The sequence below is a fragment of the Biomphalaria glabrata genome, chromosome 1, assembly GCF_947242115.1.
Source record: "Biomphalaria glabrata chromosome 1, xgBioGlab47.1, whole genome shotgun sequence".
NCBI classification, from domain to species: Eukaryota; Metazoa; Mollusca; class Gastropoda; family Planorbidae; genus Biomphalaria; species Biomphalaria glabrata.
In genome coordinates this window covers 16844662-16863181 of record NC_074711.1, presented here as the reverse complement: position 1 = coordinate 16863181, position 18520 = coordinate 16844662, and the positions used below count along the sequence as shown (strand labels likewise).

The 18520-nt window shown below is 35.9% G+C and overlaps 1 protein-coding gene across 2 annotated transcripts; it reads left to right on the top strand.

Annotated features, from left to right (window-relative positions):
• Positions 1 to 1994: 1994 nt before the first annotated feature.
• LOC106076760 (inactive pancreatic lipase-related protein 1-like) lies at positions 1995 to 18146 on the top strand. Of its 2 annotated transcripts, none has more exons than XM_056025198.1 (12): positions 1995 to 2231; positions 10132 to 10244; positions 10807 to 10972; positions 11328 to 11474; positions 11570 to 11678; positions 12327 to 12443; positions 12831 to 12947; positions 13326 to 13441; positions 13600 to 13723; positions 14991 to 15111; positions 16965 to 17162; positions 17712 to 18145. In XM_056025198.1, exons 2-12 carry the CDS (start codon positions 10231 to 10233, stop codon positions 17785 to 17787), a joined length of 1305 nt encoding a protein of 434 aa, XP_055881173.1. In that variant the 5' UTR covers positions 1995 to 2231; positions 10132 to 10230; the 3' UTR covers positions 17788 to 18145. The 2 variants fall into 2 exon arrangements, with proteins under 2 accessions (XP_055881173.1, XP_055881172.1); XM_056025197.1 differs by lacking the exon at positions 1995 to 2231 and adding an exon at positions 9126 to 9232 and having other exon boundaries at positions 10132 to 10240; positions 17712 to 18146.
• The last annotated feature ends 374 nt before the right edge of the window (positions 18147 to 18520 follow it).

Here is an 18520-nt window from a genome sequence, read left to right as displayed (position 1 = left end):
TCTTTAGTTCTATTACAAGATTACTATCTCTCTATATATGTCAATTGATTTAAATAGATATTTTTTGAAGCATTGATGATAGAGTTTCAGCGGCCTGTTTAGACTATGCCCAGTACTTGCCTTAAAACTGACATACAATAAATGGTCGTCGCCAGGAGGATAAAGTGTCTAGGTATAGTAGATACAACATTTTATTTCAGCAGTCAGTCTAACCAGACAAATAACATTGAGTCGAACTGATTCTCTATTTGTTTATTGATGGGCAAAGTTTTGACATATTAAGAGTGTTTACACATCGACAATTTATAAATAAATATATAGACATACATAGGCCTACATACATACACACACAACAAAGTTAATAGACGAACGCCGATTTGAATGTTATAGGTGTATATATATATAAGGACTTGTACATATATTTTATAAACCTTCTGGGCTATTCTTTTGTTTACTTGGTAACTAGCATTACATTAGTCTAAAGGTGTCTTGGTGTGAATTCAGTTATTGTTATATTAAAGAGTTTGTCTTTTATAATATTGTATTTATCATCATCATCATCAAACTGTATGTGAGTGAGGTATTGAGAGGCTCAAGTCATCTCCTTCAAAAGCCCTGGCCAGGAACTCTGCATATCGTCCGCCCAGATGACACATATCTTAAGGATAACTATGTAAAGATTTACATTATTGCAATGAATCCCACAATTCCGAATGTCAATAATTTCGCATTCATTATTATGTTTTAAATTACTATAAACTGTATGCATTAAGTAAATTATATTTCATTCTGTGGAATAGGTGAATGGAAGCAGAGAGATTGTTAGGTGCATACATTGTTTCTACTAATCACTATTTTAAATTTATCAAGGGCTTGTTAACATGTTTTGAAATATGTTCCTGTTCCTAGAATTAAATTTTTTTGTAACATAAAAATATACAAATTCCATCTAAGTAACGAGTAAAGTAAAAATAGATTCAAGTTCCCCTCTCAGACCTTGCAATGTATAGAGCAGATGATGTTAAAGTCATCTGTATCTTTGGCCAACGGTTAACGAGCAGGGTGTCATGTGGCCAGCTCAACGACTAACCGCTTTTCCTTTCGCAACTAAAGTCAGGTACCCATTAGAGTTGGTTAAACTTAGGGCGCCGTAAAAATTCCGAAATGTAAAATCACAGTCGTAACCGAGATTCGAACCCTGTACCCCAGGTTCGGAAGCCACGCGCTTAGTCCCCCTTTAAAAGTAACTAATATCTTTGCTGCTATATAAAAGAAGGATATTTTTTTAGAAAAGTCAAAATTTCGTGATACAGTTTTCATTGCTTATAAGTGCATCACTGCTTATAGATGTTTAAGTCCTGATTAGTCTTTATTATGAACTAGATCTAAATGTGATGAAATGTTTAAGCCAAGTTAGTCTAATGACCGCAGGGCTTGTGCATGAGATATTGAGATACTTCATACAGTTTCTGAGCATAAAGTTAAAGCCTATACAGGTGTATCGGAAATAATTGTCGAGGTTGATTGGGTGTCATAATGGCCTAACCCCTTCTTAACCGCTGTCAAAAACGTAAAACACTGAATTACCTTCTGTTAATCCAAGTGGTATAGGAAGCGATTAGGCCTATCTAAATAAGATTCTCGTTGGGTGCCCATGAAAGTGCGAGACAATATGATTGCAAAGGTCTGGGTTGCAAAGAGAGCCCTTACATTTATGTCAATGCACACGTCGTTTCACGAATGGTGAGTTTCGCATTGCTAGCGTGATAAAGAGAAGGACAATGGGTATCCGCGGTGTGCTCGTCCTTCGTCCACGTGTCAAGCGACCGGAGCTTCTGAATCACTGAAAATAGGGATATGATACATAGACATCAACTTGAATCTCTTCAACTGAGACACACACACAATGGCACACAACTTAAACTTTAGTAACATACAGCAAACCTTCAGACAACGCGGCGACAAAGTCACTCAATTACTCAGTGAGTCGGGAATGAGGAGGAAGGGAGTGCGCATGTACATGAGAGCTAATAGCCAAGAGTGAGTAGAATAAACCAATCTGCCGCTCACCAAAAATGTATTTAGGCAAAAGTATATAAACAGTTAAATTTCAATTATCGTTAACGATTGTGTTTAATTAGATGATACTTTGATAAGGCAGTGTAGACACCACTATTTATATTTAGCGCTAGAATGAACATGGTAGCGTGAACAGGTGGTCACTTAATATGGTAAGTACTATAAGGAGATACACGAATCGAAAATTATTGTTTAAAGTGTATAACTTCGTTGTCTCACTTTCACTTTGTATTGCCAGCTAGTTGAGCAATGCGTTGTTTCTGTTTCTAGCGAAGAGAGATTGGTCCACTCATTGTGTCCTGTAACCGACCATGGTGTGCACGACAAAAATATAATAATAATAATAATGATAATAATCTTTATTATCCGTAAGGAAATTTGTCTTACAATTTGTGCATTACACCAAACAAAAACATTATAACTATAAGAAACCAAAGTGTACATTCACACCAGACGCACTCATAATTTACATGTGACAAAGTTTATACCAGATTGTTCTTATTTAATGATTTGATTGCCAGGGGAACAAAAGAGTGTTTGTGTCTGTTTGTCTTTGCTATCGGTGTCTTGTATCTCTTTTGTGATGGTAAAATCACAAAATCCTGACACAAAGGGTGATTCTTTATTTCGAGGATCTTGTTAGCTTTTTTATAGATGTTTGTCTCAAACAACTGACCAAATGGGGTTTGTTTTTTGCCAATGATTTTGCCAGCAGCATTTAGGATTCTATTAAGTTTATTTTTATTTTTAATGCTCAGATTGCCATACCAGGCAGTGATATTGAAACTTAAAATATTGCAGATGTAAGCGTGATAAAACATAGCCAAGGCCTTTTCGCTAACATTAAACGAGGACAGTTTTCTTAGTAGTCGTAATCTTTGCTGCCCTTTTTTGCTGATATAATCAGTATTTGCAGTAAAATTTAGTTTATTGTCTAGGATAGTACCAAGGTATTTAAAGGTTTGCACAATTTCAATAGTCTCTCCAGCTACAGAAACAATATCATTTCCCTTCTTGTCCCTACGAAAATCGATTATCATTTCTTTGTTTTTTTTTACATTTAATAATAAAAAATTATCTTTACAGTATTCCTCAATGTGTTCTAGTTCTTTGAAATACTCATTTACGTCTGAGCTCTCTGAGAGCAGGGCAAGAAGAGCCGCATCATCAGCGAATTTTGTGAAGGAGCAACAAGAACTATCGGATTGAAAATCATTGGTGTACAAAATGAACCACAATGGCGATGTTACAGCCCCCTGGGGCGCCCCTGTATATGAAATATCAATAACCTACATTTTCTTGTATAAAGTTTTATTACATCTTACATTCCACAGCAGGGCCAGACTGCTGTGTCTGATTCAAAAAGTGAAAAATGACAGTTTTATCAATGAAGCATGACATAGTTCTGTCAATGAAACATGACATAATTCTGTCAATTAAACATGACATAGTTCTGTCAATTAAACATGACATAGTTCTGTCAATTAAACATGACATAGTTCTGTCAGTGAAACATGACATAGTTCTGTCAATTAAACATGACATAGTTCTGTCAATTAAACATGACATAGTTCTGTCAATTAAACATGAAATAGTTCTGTCAGTGAAACATGACATAGTTCTGTCAATTAAACATGACATAGTTCTGTCAGTGAAACATGACATAGTTCTGTCAATTAAACATGACATAATTCTGTCAATTAAACATGAAATAGTTCTGTCAATTAAACATGACATAGTTCTGTCAATTAAACATGACATAGTTCTGTCAGTGAAACATGACATAGTTCTGTCAATTAAACATGACATAGTTCTGTCAATTAAACATGACATAGTTCTGTCAATTAAACATGAAATATTTCTGTCAATTAAACATGACATAGTTCTGTCAAGTAAACATGACATAGTTCTGTCAATTAAACATGACATAGTTCTGTCAATTAAATATGACATAGTTCTGTCAATTAAACATGACATAGTTCTGTCAGTGAAACATGACATAGTTTTGTCAATTAAACATGAAATAGTTCTGTCAGTGAAACATGACATAGTTCTGTCAATTAAACATGACATAGTTCTTTCAGTGAAACATGACATAGTTCTGTCAATTAAACATGACATAGCTCTGTCAATTAAACATGACATAGTTCTGTCAGTGAAACATGACATAGTTCTGTCAATTAAACATGACATAGTTTTGTCAGTGAAACATGACATAGTTCTGTCAATTAAACATGACATAGTTCTGTCAGTGAAACATGACATAGTTCTGTTAATTAAACATGACATAGTTCTGTTAATTAAACATGACATAGTTCTGTCCATTAAACATGACATAGTTCTGTCAATTAAACATGACATAGTTCTGTCAATTAAACATGACATATTTCTGTCAGTGAAACATGACATAGTTCTGCCAGTGAAACATGACATAGTTCTGCCAGTGAAACATGACATAGTTCTGTCAATTAAACATGACATATTTCTGTCAGTGAAACACGACATAGTTCTGTCAATTAAACATGACATATTTCTGTCAGTGAAACATGACATAGTTCTGTCAATGAAACATGACATAGTTCTGCCAGTGAAACATGACATAGTTCTGTCAATTAAACATGACATAGTTCTGCCAGTGAAACATGACATAGTTCTGTCAATTAAACATGACATATTTCTGTCAGTGAAACATGGCATAGTTCCATGTTAGGCGCTTCCACACTGTGTCTTATGCTGGTAAGTCAAACGGAGATAACTTTCAAATAGAAAAACCAAATAACACAGGCAAAAGGCCAAAACAATAAGTTAGTCGACGCTGATAGCGAATGTCGAACAAGACGTTGAATAATAACGAAGAGAACAGTCGAATGTCGTCAAGCTACATCTCTGCTTCATAAAAAAACTACCTCTCTCTCTAACCTTACCAAAAGTAGTCTGTTTACGTGCCACTAGTTTTCATAAAATCCTAGTCTTGTTTTTACTAGTCGATTTTCCCTATTTATGAAACAAATAACTCATTCCTAATTGTGACATAACATTGTCAACGACGTGTGACATAGTTCTGCGAATGACAACCAGTCCAACCAGACAAATAACATTGCGTCGAACTGATTCTCTATTTGCTAATTGATGGGTGAAGTTTGGTGATATTGACTAATGTTTCAATGACACATACGTTTATTCTGTCAATGACACATGCCATTTTTCTTTCATTTCAGTTCACACACAATTTTGATGATTAACCAATATCTATTTTTATTTTCTCTACACAGATCTACACTATTATTTGCTATAGTTAAATGTATTTTGCATATTAAGTGACACTTCAATAGTAGCTGAACTCTGTAAATGTTATTTGATTAAAGTTAAACACATTTATCGGGCAGATGTTTAAAAGTGTAAAATAATTGTTCAGTTCTTAGGTCAACGTTTGCACAGATGTGCATGGTCTATTGATTGAGTCAATGTTTACCTACACGTGACGTGCTGCACAGACTGATATGCATGGTCTATTGAGTGAGTCAATGTTTACCTACATGTGACACACAGACTGATGTGCATGGTCTATTGAGTGAGTCAATGTTTACCTACATGTGACACACAGACTGATGTGCATGGTCTATTGAGTGAGTCAATGTTTACCTACACGTGACGTGCTGCACAGACTGATATGCATGGTCTATTGAGTGAGTCAATGTTTACCTACACGTGACGTGCTGCACAGACTGATATGCATGGTCTATTGAGTGAGTCAATGTTTCCCTACATGTGACACACAGACAGATGTGCATAATGTAGATGAAAATCTAGATCATGATGATAGACTGAAACTAAAACTGGGGTATTGAAAGAGACGCAGACAGGAACATATTTTAAAAAAACAATGAGAGAGCAATGCAAATGACTCTGCGCATTAACTGTGATGACATTTTAAAAGTATTGTAAAGATTTAGCGAGATGTCTGTAAAGTTCTTTTAGTAAAACATTTATTTTAAGATTTTCAATTTGTCGAAATGTAGAAAAAGATCTAAATGTACAGTATAGAGAAAGTCATGTTTCAATGGGATTGTTTGTATATTTTACAATCCCATCATTCGAATTGAAGATAATTACATCCTAGTCAAAACTAGGAAATGGCTACGGAAAGGGTTCGAACCGGGGAATTTGAGATGACAGTCCAGAGGGTAAACAATTTGACAAGTGTGGAAATAATTCCATAGTGGATGAGGTGTGTTGGTGTTTAATGTTAGCAGTCCACGAAAGCAGAAAAGTTGTTATTAGTTTTGTGTGGTCTGTCCGTCCGTCTGTCACATTGAGATCTCAAAATCAAGAAAATATTGAAAATATAATTATACGATATTTTGTAGCTTAAAAATGTTTGTTGCAAAGCAGCTACTTTTTGTTTTCTGAAAACGAACCGTTTACTTTTTAAAATGATATATGTTTACTAGTGTTTACTAGACAGTTGACGTTATGAACAATACACTCTAGTTATTATGTAAGAACTTTAGGAGCGAGACAGATGTATATCTAAACAACTATTATTCAGACTTCTACTGAACCATGCACACTTACATTATATCAATCAAAATGACAGAATTATTAAAATGCACTCTTTTCCTCCTCTGTTAACCCGCACCCACCAAACACCTACTTTCCCACCCCACCCCACATTTTCATTGTGCATGTCTAGAGCACAATGTTTCTGTAATGATTGTAAGCCCAGTCTTCCCCGGACGTAAATCTGACATTATAAAAGAAACGGGAAGAAAGGGAAAAGGGAGGGTCTCAAATGAATTCCCCTCCCAAACCAAACACGTAAATGTATTTTCCTGCACAATGAAAACACAACTAGTTGAAGAGGTCAACAAACAAACAAGAAAATAACATAATAAAACCCTGAATATATTTATCATTGTATACATTAAGTTCACTCAAGTTTGGATAATTCAATTCAATGAATAAAAAATATTTAAATTATGTTCTCAAAAATGTAATCGATTTTTCTCATAATTGAAATGTTTTAATGGCTTCATTGGTTTCCAATACGTATGTAACCACATACATGCATTTAAACCTTTTGAGCATTTTTTGCGATATGCTCATTTAAATTCAAGTACCAGGTGACCGAGCCTCGCTCGTTTGAATAATTTGTTGAGGAAATATATTTATTTATTTTGGATCGGGTAAAAACTTCAAATTCGAAAAGTTGCTTTAGTGTTCTTTTAGTTCTAAATGTCAATGTACATGGCGATTAGAAAAGAAAGTCCCCATACAGAACACGCCGGTACGGACAGTAAAAAGGGACTTCTTATGGTCCGACAGTTACGCGGGAGAAAGCACTGTCCCATATAGGCAGGGGGGACGAGCGTTTTCAAAAGTCAGTCTTTTTTTTGTGAGCTGAAAGGTGGTAGACGTAACAGAGATGTCCCACAGAAACACTTTAAAGACCAGCTTAGGCACCAACTTGCTTTAACTGACATAGATGAGGGTATCTCAGGCGGCTTCAGAACGAGATGGCTGAAGCTTTGTTTTATAAAAGCCGCGGGATACACAAAAGAAAATCCACTGCCAAGGACAGACATATACGGCGAAAAGAGAATCTAGATGGACCACCGGCATATAATGGTTATGTTTTCGTTGGTTGTGGCAAACTATGTGGGTCGCAGCTAGTGCTGTGTAGCCACGTAAAATACTGCACTCCTCCTCAATCATCGGACTCGAAGACAAGGTTTGTATAAAGGCATCAAGGAAACCTGCGTCCAGATACCCCCTCCCCGCCCCATAGAGCTCGGACCGTAGCGCTCTGTTAATGCTTTAGGCATGAAAGTTGCACTATAAAAAAGAAAGTTATTCAATGGACCTCATTCACCAATCGTAAACAAACAACATTTAGTCATGTGATCTTATTGATAAAACAACGAAAAAACTGTCACGTGACAACCATCATGAATTAAACATGAGATCGTAAATAATATAGAAGAGATAGAGCACCACGTGCTAAATGTTGTTTGTTTACGATTGGTGAATGAGGTCCATTATTACAATGCAATTCATAAATGTTCATCACCTTTTATTTTGTATTTTAATAATGCAGAGACTCTTAAAAACACTTAGTGGATTAAATTATTGTGGAACTATGGCAGAAAAAAGCTGAAATAAGATTTGCAGAGCTATGTTTGGTTATTGTTTCTTTTGCGAGTTTTATTAATTGTTTACACTTTAATTGCGTAGAGCCGTGTAGGTGACTTTTACTTTATTGATTAAGCTAATGGAACCTACGATAAGATGGTGCGCCAATATTTAATTAGGTCTATTGATTCATTAAAACTTGTTAATGTTTGCAAAGAAATATTTTAATTTACTGATGTAGTGACGTAAGCGTTGTTTTTCCCTTTGACGTCATAGAAAATTTTCATTCATAAAACATTCCAGACAAAATTAATTTTTTGATTATGAACCATTTTCAAACCGATATAACGGTCGACCTTGGGTTTTCCCCTTGTGGCCAATGAGTTAAGAATTTTTTTCTTATTTATAAACATATACGTTGAAAATTTAAAGAAAATCATTAGAGACGTTTTCAAATATATATATATACATATATGCAGTGTGCTTTTGTTTGGGTAAAAAAATAGGTGCCGGTACTCAGTGATGAGGTACTGGTACTCAGTGATAGATTGCCTAACTTTTAAATGCTAATAAATTTATAATAGACGTTAAAATACAAGAAAAGTAATAATTTTCCCCCACATTAAAAAAGGTTTCCGGTACGCCGTACCGGTGCGTTCCATCACAAAAAATTCCTATATGTATATTTATGTATAGGATGTAGCCTATATACATACATACAAGAATTGCTCACTGTATAAGATGTATAGGATACTAAATCTTGATTTATTGTTAGCGTCCAAAATGAAATTCTATAAGACGGGAAAGTGTTTGTTTTATATTTACGCACAAAACACTGAGTGTTTCAAAGAACGACCTTATTAGTTACCAACACCTGTTGACAGTACATTAGTATAAGAGAGACTACTATCGTCATTAAATAACAGTTTAGTAGTGTACAGTCACGCAATGAAGCTGAATCCGTTCTCTGCAGTAGGTATCCTGTTGATGACGGTATGCAGTACTGATGGTATCAGAAAAAGTAAGTCATTTCAATAGATAACAAGGGACGTAATTTACCCAGATAAACTTGTTCGGACTTCAAAGTATAAATAGTGAATAAGCAAAATATAAAAAACAATCCTTAAAAAAAAACACAAAAAACAACAAAGCTTATCTAAGGGGGAAGAACTCCGCCCTTAAAACTATATCTATCAATAGTGTACACGTTTTTTCCCTTATTCGATATCAAACAAAACAATGCATTACCAATTTAATTAATTGACTCTAGGGTACTTTTTTTCTATTGGTCCACGCATTTGTAAGTACAAAACATAATTGTTTAAAGTATAAACTTGATTTGAAAGTGCGCGTGCGAGAACTAGAATTAACAATTATTTAAGGGGACAAATTAAGCTATATATGTGGATACTGAATAATTAGATTCCATTGTTGGTATCAAACAAAATAATTAATTAACAGTAATATTTGACTTATAGGTTACTGTTTTATTGATTCATGCCATGTCGTTGCCAATGAATAATTGTGCGAAGTATCAACTGGATCCGAGAATGGGTGTGGGAGAAACAATGTGTACACACTTATTACCAGACAGACAGACAATTAGACAGACAGACAGAGTGAGTTGATATAAGCTTTCTAAAATGAGTTCGATCTTCAAACGTTTCCGACATCTTTCATTGCAATAGTAATAATGATATAAAATTGGTGTATGTATTTATGAGTCAGGCTGATAGATTTAACTTCCATAGGACTTAATAGCTACATATCAAGGTCTACGTAAAACAAAACAACACATCAGGTAATTTCTAAGACATTGTACAAAACCATGAAGCAGGTGTTGCTAAGGAACAGAAGATAACGTGCTATCAACATCCGTATTTTTTCTCTCTCTTCATCTCTCTCTCTCTCTTTCTTTAGGTGATGAAGTGTGTTATCCTCCCTTGGGATGTTTCTCTACAGCGCCGCCATTTGGAATCAGCCTTCAGAGAAAACTAATCGTCAAACCAAAGTCTCCAGATGATATCGGGTTTGTAAGAATACATTGAATTCATTGATTTGGTTATTAAAGATTATTATAAGTGTAGTGGCGACGCGGGTTGGGGTAGACGTGAGTGTAATCAGCCAATACAGATGACATAGGTCACCCGTGACGAGCGACGACTGGAGACTCTTCAGGAAAGCTCTGTGATTTGAACACTCCACTTGCAAATATTTCTTGATATTGTCATGTGATATCTTCTAGAAAGAACTGGCCACAAGTAGGTGTTTTTTTTATAGCATTCCGTCAGTTACATTGAGTACAGTGTGAAGCCTGTCCGGTACAGCAGAATCCAGTTCGACTCCAAAACGAGACAGAGACCAATACAGCAGAACCGTTATCCACGGTGAAGCATTTGTACAGTTAGTGTTTCATGTTGCCAATAGTACAGTTTTGGCTATGAATTTATTACAAGCCTACATTCAAGAATCACGCTATATGGAACCCGATTTGTCAAGTTTTTGAGTTGGTTTTGTGTGTTGTGCAGTGTTGCAGAGAGTCTTAGCTATATATGTATTGATTTATAGAATAGATAAATTTAAGCTTGTTTGCAGGACTGTATTTAAACTCTACACACGGATCAACCCAACTGTACCAGTTGATTTAGACGCTAGGAAGGTAGATACTGCTACTGCTACTTGGCCTGACTTTCAAGCCAAACCTGTTAAAATTATCGTCCATGGTTTCCTGCAAGCTGTCACACCAGACGACTGGCTATCAGTGAGTACTTTTTGAAAACTTCTGCATTGTGTCTCTCTTTTAACTTTCATATTTCTTTGTCGACTATTTTTTAATCATAAACTTCTATGTATGGCTTTATTGTAATGGTATTGAACTTGTAAAGACTTCCAATTTAAGTTATAACTTTTATAAGTATGTCTGGGACAGTGCTTCAGCTTTAGGACATTTGGATCTATTTAAGACTTTTCACTGACATTCTTGAGAATGTCATGACTTTGGATTATTAAATTTGCTAAAAGACTAGAATAATTTATTAAATTGTTCCCATTTATGTTCTTAAACACGTTTTATTTCTATAAATAAATATGCATTAAAAATAAATCTTTGTTCCTAGGCCATAAAAAATGAACTCTTGATAGAGGGAGACTACAACGTAATCATAGTGGACTGGTCAAAGGGAAATAAACCTCCTTACACACAGGCAACAGCTAACACAAGAGTTGTCGGAGCACAAATAGCTTTACTAATTCATAAACTTGTGGTAAATAAACATTTTGTTTTAGCATAAAATTTCTGTAGACATATTATAAAATAGTTCTAATGACTAGTTTTGTTACTTGTGCTGTTTTTCTTTAGGAGAGTTCTGGAATTAAAAACTCGGACGTTCATATCATTGGGCACAGTCTTGGAAGTCACATCGCCGGCTATGCAGGAGAACGTCTTGATGAGCTCGGTAGAATCACAGGTATGTTAGGACTATAGGTCAAGTGATGAGCTCGGTAGAATTACATGTATGTTAGGACTATAGGTCAAGTGATGAGCTTGGTAGAATCACAGGTATGTTAGGACTATAGGTCAAGTGATGAGCTCGGTAGAATTACAGGTATGTTAGGACTATAGGTCAAGTGATGACCTCGGTAGAATCACAGGTATGTTAGGACTATAGGTCAAGTGATGAGTTCGGTAGAATCACAGGTATGTTAGGACTATAGGTCAAGTGATGAGTTCGGTAGAATCACAGGTATGTTAGGACTATAGGTCAAGTGATGACCTCGGTAGAATCACAGGTATGTTAGGACTATAGGTCAAGTGATAAGCTCGGTAGAATCACAGGTATGTTAGGACTATAGGTCAAGTGATAAGCTCGGTAGAATCACAGGTATGTTAGGACTATAGGTCAAGTGATGAGCTCGGTAGAATCACAGGTATGTTAGGACTATAGGTCAAGTGATGAGCTCTGTAGAATCACAGGTATGTTAGGACTATAGGTCAAGTGATAATTGTTGATTTCCTTGTCTTGTATCTTATGAAAATTTTAAATTCACTAATGCAAAACATAAAAGCTGACGCACAAAAAGCATTAACAAAACCTTTTAAATTGTCTACATTCCAGGGCTAGACCCCGCAGGACCACAGTTTGAGAATACCGACATACGAGTTCGACTTGATCCATCAGACGCCATGTTTGTTGATGTCATACACACCGATGGCAGACCTCTACTATTTTTAGGTCTCTTCCTTAACACATTATTTTTGATCATAGGATATTTTGACCATTGGTGCCTGAACCATATCACTATCCTATCATTACTTTTGTGCAATAGAAGTCAAAGAGGGTAGAATCTGTTGAGATATTATCATTGACCTCGAAAAAATACTCCAATTTGATATTAAAAATAAGTTTACTTTTTTTGCATGAAATGTATTTTTGTTTTGTTTTGTGTTACCTAAATTATTATAGTACGGGCATAATTTTTCCCCGAAAACAAATTACCCTCAAAGGAAAATTCAAAAGTAATACTATTTTGACTTTGTTTTGCTTGAGTGATTTCCATTTTAAAAAAGTCCAGAGTTTATTTACTTCAGTCTAAAAGTTATTCCTTAAATAAACTTTCAGGTTTTGGAACATTGCAGCCAATGGGTCACTATGACTTTTACCCCAACCTTGGACATGATATGCCTGGATGCACGATGAGTAACCCATTAAAAGATGTCTCGGAGCTAGAAAAAATGAGTACGTTGCAAGTTATTTGGGTGTTAGTTGTAATACATAGGGAACTATTTTAGTCATTGACAAAAACAGCAAATGTATTACCGTTTTTTTTTTAAATCAATTTATTTACCGAAAGAAAAGCCTGATTGTAATTGTCATTGATATTTTGGCCTTTGCACTAACAAGTATTTAATTTTTGAAAAACTTTCAATAAACACTTGATATTTGTTTGTTGTTGCTGCCACTGTTGTTGTTCTGCTGTTGTTGTTGCTGCTGTTGCTATAGTTGTTATTGTTGCTGCTGTTGTTGCTGTAGTTGTTGTTGTTATTATTATTTTTTATTAACAATATCTGCTATTTAGCGTTGAAATAACGCTTCTTTCTTTTATCTTGTACGCAGGCAGTTCAGATTATGTTTCTTGCAGTCACCATAGAGCCGTGAAATACTTTATCGAAAGCATCAACTCAAAATGTCCGTTTACAGCCTACCCGTGTGATGGAGGGAGAGACTTCAATGTGAGTTCTTTTGTTACTTCTCTCTAGTAGTGTGAGTAGCCGATGTGCTGCTGTTCAATGTGGATATTTTGTTTTGAGTGTGAGTAATCTCTGCGTGGCTTAATATTAATTGATACTTTGAATTCACTTCACACCTTTGGTTTTGGGTCTGTCTCCAGGCAGGTAAATGTAACACCTGTGGAACACAAGGCTGTGCAAGAATGGGCTACCACGCCAGCCCGTCTGGTGACCATACCATTCACAGTTACTATTTGACCACATCAGATACAGAAAGGTTTTGTCGTGAGTTGAAAAATATATTTGTATAAACTTTCTTTGATAAACAATACTATAATATCCAAACGTAGGTAGATTTGTCTTACTTTAGATTGTATGAAAATGTAACCAGAAAAATGAGCCAGTATATATTTACAGAGCATGAAAAAGTGTAAAGCTAAATATATAGGCTAGTATATTTATTCAAGAGAAAACGAAAAGAGAAAACTTGATCAAAACCTAGATGTATTTGGAAATCCCCAGAATATTTCCCAAATGCAAACCTAATGAGCATTGTTTTATTGTCTCTAGACCAGCGGTTTATTTTGATTTTTAGATAAAAGAAAAAGGAATCCGAAGGGGGTGGGGTTCTCTCCTGTTTAATGTTCAGCCTAACACAGGCGCAGTGGCTTTGCGATAAGGCGCTTGGCTTCCGAACTTTGGGTTCCGGGTTCGAATCCTGGTGAAGACTAGGATTTTTAATTTCAGGATCTTTGGGTGCCTCTGAGTCCACCCAGCTAAAATGGGTACCTGACATTAGCCGGAGAAAGGTAAAGGCGGTCTTTCCTTGTGCTGGCCACATGACACCCTCGTTAACCGTAGGCCACTGAAGCAGATGACCTTTACATCATCTGCCCTATAGACCACAAGGTCTGAAAGGGGAACTTTAAACACGTCTCTATGATGCTTGACTAACTAAGCTGGCAATCAGTACATTCATTTTAGTTAGAGAAACGTCTTGATGTAAATAAACTTACGTAAACATTATCGAATAAAATGTTTATAAAGATACAAAGATAAAGTCATATACCTTATTCCATATGGTAAAACTAATTAGTACAAGTGGTCCTTCTTCCATTGAGTCATTAGGGCATCGAACGCGTAGACTGAATCAGCCAGAAGATTCGAGTTTAAGTTTCTAATTGGCATGCACGGGTGGCTGAGTGGTTAAGCGCCTGGCATCCGAACCTCGGGTCCTCTGTTCGAATCTCAGTGAAAACTAGGATTTTGAATTTCGGGATTTTTATGGCCACCCCTGACCAATAAGTACCTGACTTTAGTTCAAGAAATAAATGCTATTGGTCGTTGTGCTGGCCACATGACGTCTTGAACGTTAAGAAGCAGATGACCATCAACTGCCCCATAGATGGCAAGGTCCTGAAAGGAGAACTTTGCATTTTTTGTTACCAACATTCACGACTAGATTAACACGAGGGTACGCGTAGGACGTTATTATATTCTCTGTTGAAGGAAAGTCTGTCCATTATAAGATAAGTGATTCAATGTATTTCAGTCTACCATACAGACGTGTCCATTCAGTTCAGTTCTAAGCCAACGTTTTCTGAACAAGGAAATATTGTGGTCAGTGTAGCGACAAACTCGGGGCACATCAAGACAAGCAGAGTTAGTGACAGGTTAGTTTGAGTTAAATGTGTGTTTAGATTTAGTGCCAGGTCACTTTGAGTAAAATGTGTTTCCAGTTAGAGCCAGGTTAGTTGGAGTTAAATGTGTGTTTAGAGTTAGTGCCAGGTTAGTTTGAGTTTAATGTGTGTTTATAGTTAGTGACAGGTTAGTTTGAGTTTAATGTGTGTTTATAGTTAGTGACGGGTTAGTTTGAGTTTAATGTGTGTTTATAGTTAGTGACAGGTTAGTTTGAGTTTAATGTGTGTTTATAGTTAGTGACAGGTTAGTTTGAGTTTAATGTGTGTTTATAGTTAGTGACAGGTTAGTTTGAGTTTAATGTGTGTTTAGAGTTAGTGACAGGTTAGTTTGAGTTTAATGTGTGTTTAGAGTTAGTGCCAGGTCACTTTGAGTCAGATGTGTTTCAAGTTAGAGCCAGGTTAGTTTGAGTTAAATGTGTGTCTAGAGTTAGAGCCAGGTCACTTTGAGTCAAATGTGTTTCGAGTTAGAGCCAGGTTAGTTGAAGTTAAATGTGTGCTTAGAGTTAGAGCCAGGTCAGTTTGAGTTAAATGTGTGTTTAAAGTTTGAGTTAGATTAGTTTGAATCCTCTGTGTGTTTCTTTAAAGTTAACTCTTTATGTCCAGAAGAAATTCATTGCAGGGAAAGACACTCCTGGATGCCAAGAGACTGTCCTGTATAAACGCTAATGAGAAAACATGATGGAGCTATAGCGTTCAATGGGGCACTTATGCAACGGTCTTTTATTGTTACAGATAGTTTAATCTTATCTTATCTTATATAATACAGACGTTACTTCAAAAAAGAAGATGATTACGTCTACGCGTCATGCATTTAGTCATGCATATTAACCAATGACTTAAATTCTGCCAAGTCACTGGTTTTCCTGGCTAGCTCAGGCAACCCATTCCATGCTCTAATAGCACTAGGGAAGAAGGAGTATTTGTACAAATTTGTCCTAGCATATGGGACGAGGAATGTGCCTTTATCTGTGTGTCTTTCAGAGTATTTTATTAAATTTTGTTTTTGTATTTGAAGATTATGGTTCAGTGTTTTATGTATTATTGCTACTTTACTTTTGAGCCTTCTGTCCTGAAGGCTTTCTAAATTTAGTGATTTTACTAAAGGTGTTACTCTAGTCAAATGTGAATATTCGTTTGTTATGAATCGCACTGCTCTATTTTGTGTCTGTTCTAGTTTCTTAATGTTTTCTTGAGTTGAGGGGTCCCAAACAGAGGATGCATATTCTATTATTGGCCTAACCAAGGTTAAATAACATTTTAGTTTTATGTTCTTATTTGATTTATAGAAATTTCTTTTAATAAATCCTAATGCTTTGTTTGATTTTTTTGTAGTTTCATCAATATGTGGATTCCATGACAGTTTTTCATTTATTATAACACCTAGGTATTTTGCGTTTTTAGTCTGTGTTACTGGTTTGCCATGAATAAGATAAGTGGAATTAATTTGTTTTAGTTTTTTTGTTACTCTTAACAACTGACATTTTTCTGGGTGGAAAGACATGCTCCAATTTGATTCCCATTTCTGTAATTCATCTAATTCTCTTTGTAAAATATCTAATAATAAACAACAACACAAAACGAACATCCTCTCCAATGAACAGCCGATGTTCCAAAAACGAAGTAGCTCTCTATTTATTTACCTTTTACTTCAGAAGTGCCATTGTGGCATAATATTTGAACTACTAACCAGCATAACAAAATATGAGAAAAACATTGTTTATAAATTCATTTCAATTCTTAATAGACATTTGTTGGCCCAAGTCAAAACAATCATTGCTATTTTCTGATGGACCACAACTAAAACACTCTTGATCCAACCTCCACAGATCCATGACATTTAAGAACGACCAAACGGTTCAAGTGACATTTACAGATCGTGATGACATTGGGACTATCACATCAGTGTCTCTGCTCTGGGAAAGAGACAACTCTCTCTCCGCCTCCATTTGGAATATATTCGGCAGTAGTTCAAAGCGTGTCTACGTCAATAAAGTGACCACCTTTAGCGCAGAGGCTGACAAGAGGTAATAGAAATAAACAAGAGCTCTTGTACATAATTTACACACAAATTAAGCATCAGTTAAATAGTTTCTCTCCAATCGTCTAGGTGTCCCTCCGGTTCTTGCAGTAACTATTGATGGTAATGTCTTAGATTATGAAAATTAAGGATGAATGCAGTGTTTCATATGGCTACACAAAACCAGTTGCGACATGCATAATTTTCTGCATCTCTTGCAGACAAAGCCGTTGTCCGCCCGGGGGAGGGGGTCTTTTCAAGTTTTCTTTACGTCTTTTACAAGGGCTTTCCAAAAGAAAAGCATAGCAAACAAAAAATGGCTGACTCCTCTACCAACAAAGCGAAAGCCATCTTAACCTGTGGTATAAGTAAACGGGGGTGTTTCTCCAAAGTAGGGCTCCACTGTCACATGAAAAAATTGTCCTACGAGATGAGCCCTAGTCGTTACGACTGAAAGAGGCCGACAACTGGGGGGGGGGGGGGCAGTTTTCAGAATAGATCTTGCAAAGTACAGAGACCATAAAAAAATCTCTCATTCACTGTTTAACTTTTTCAGTGTCTCTTTCTGTGCTGCGGATAACGCCATTGAAGACAAGAAAACTTTGCTCCTGACTACAAATCAGCTCTGTTGAGTACTATGAGAGTCTACTGTGTTGATCACTATGAGAGTCTACTGTGCTGATCACTATGAGAGGCTACTTTCAAGATCTATCAACACGGAGGGATCATGTATTTCAACTGCTTTCTTGGGCGTCATTTCTCTTTAAATAAATAATACATTTTGAAAACTTGTAATATAATAATTATTAGACTTTTTAAAAATAACTGAATTAATAATGATAATGTCTTTTGTTTTTATTGGTTACTTTGGTTCAGATCTAAGAAAGCCGAAGACAGTAGGCCTCTTATAAGTAAGCCGAGGACAGTAGGTCTTTTATAAGTAAGCCGAGGACAGTAGGTCTTTTATAAGTAAGCCGAGGACAGTAGGTCTTTTATAAGTAAGCCGAGGACAGTAGGTCTTTTATAAGTAAGCCGAGGACAGTAGGTCTTTTATAAGTAAGCCGAGGACAGTAGGTCTTTTATAAGTAAGCCGAGGACAGTAGATCTTTTATAAGTAAGCCGAGAACAGTAGGTCTTTTATAAGTAAGCCGAGGACAGTAGGTCTTTTATAAGTAAGCCGAGGACAGTAGGTCTTTTATAAGTAAGCCGAGGACAGTAGATCTTTTATAAGTAAGCCGAGGACAGTAGGTCTTTTATAAGTAAGCAGAGGACAGTAGATCTTTTATAAGTAAGCAGAGGACAGTAGTTCTTTTATAAGTAAGCCGAGGACAGTAGGTCTTTTATAAGTAAGCCGAGGACAGTAGA

Coding starts and splice junctions, on each gene's coding strand:
- LOC106076760 (XM_056025197.1), top strand. CDS start 9,160: ATGAAGCTGAATCCGTTCTCTGCAGTAGGTATCCTGTTGATGACGGTA. Junction 12,948..13,325: donor CTCGGAGCTAGAAAAAATGA/GTACGTTGCAAG, acceptor TCTTGTACGCAG/GCAGTTCAGATTATGTTTCT. Junction 13,442..13,599: donor ATGGAGGGAGAGACTTCAAT/GTGAGTTCTTTT, acceptor GTCTGTCTCCAG/GCAGGTAAATGTAACACCTG.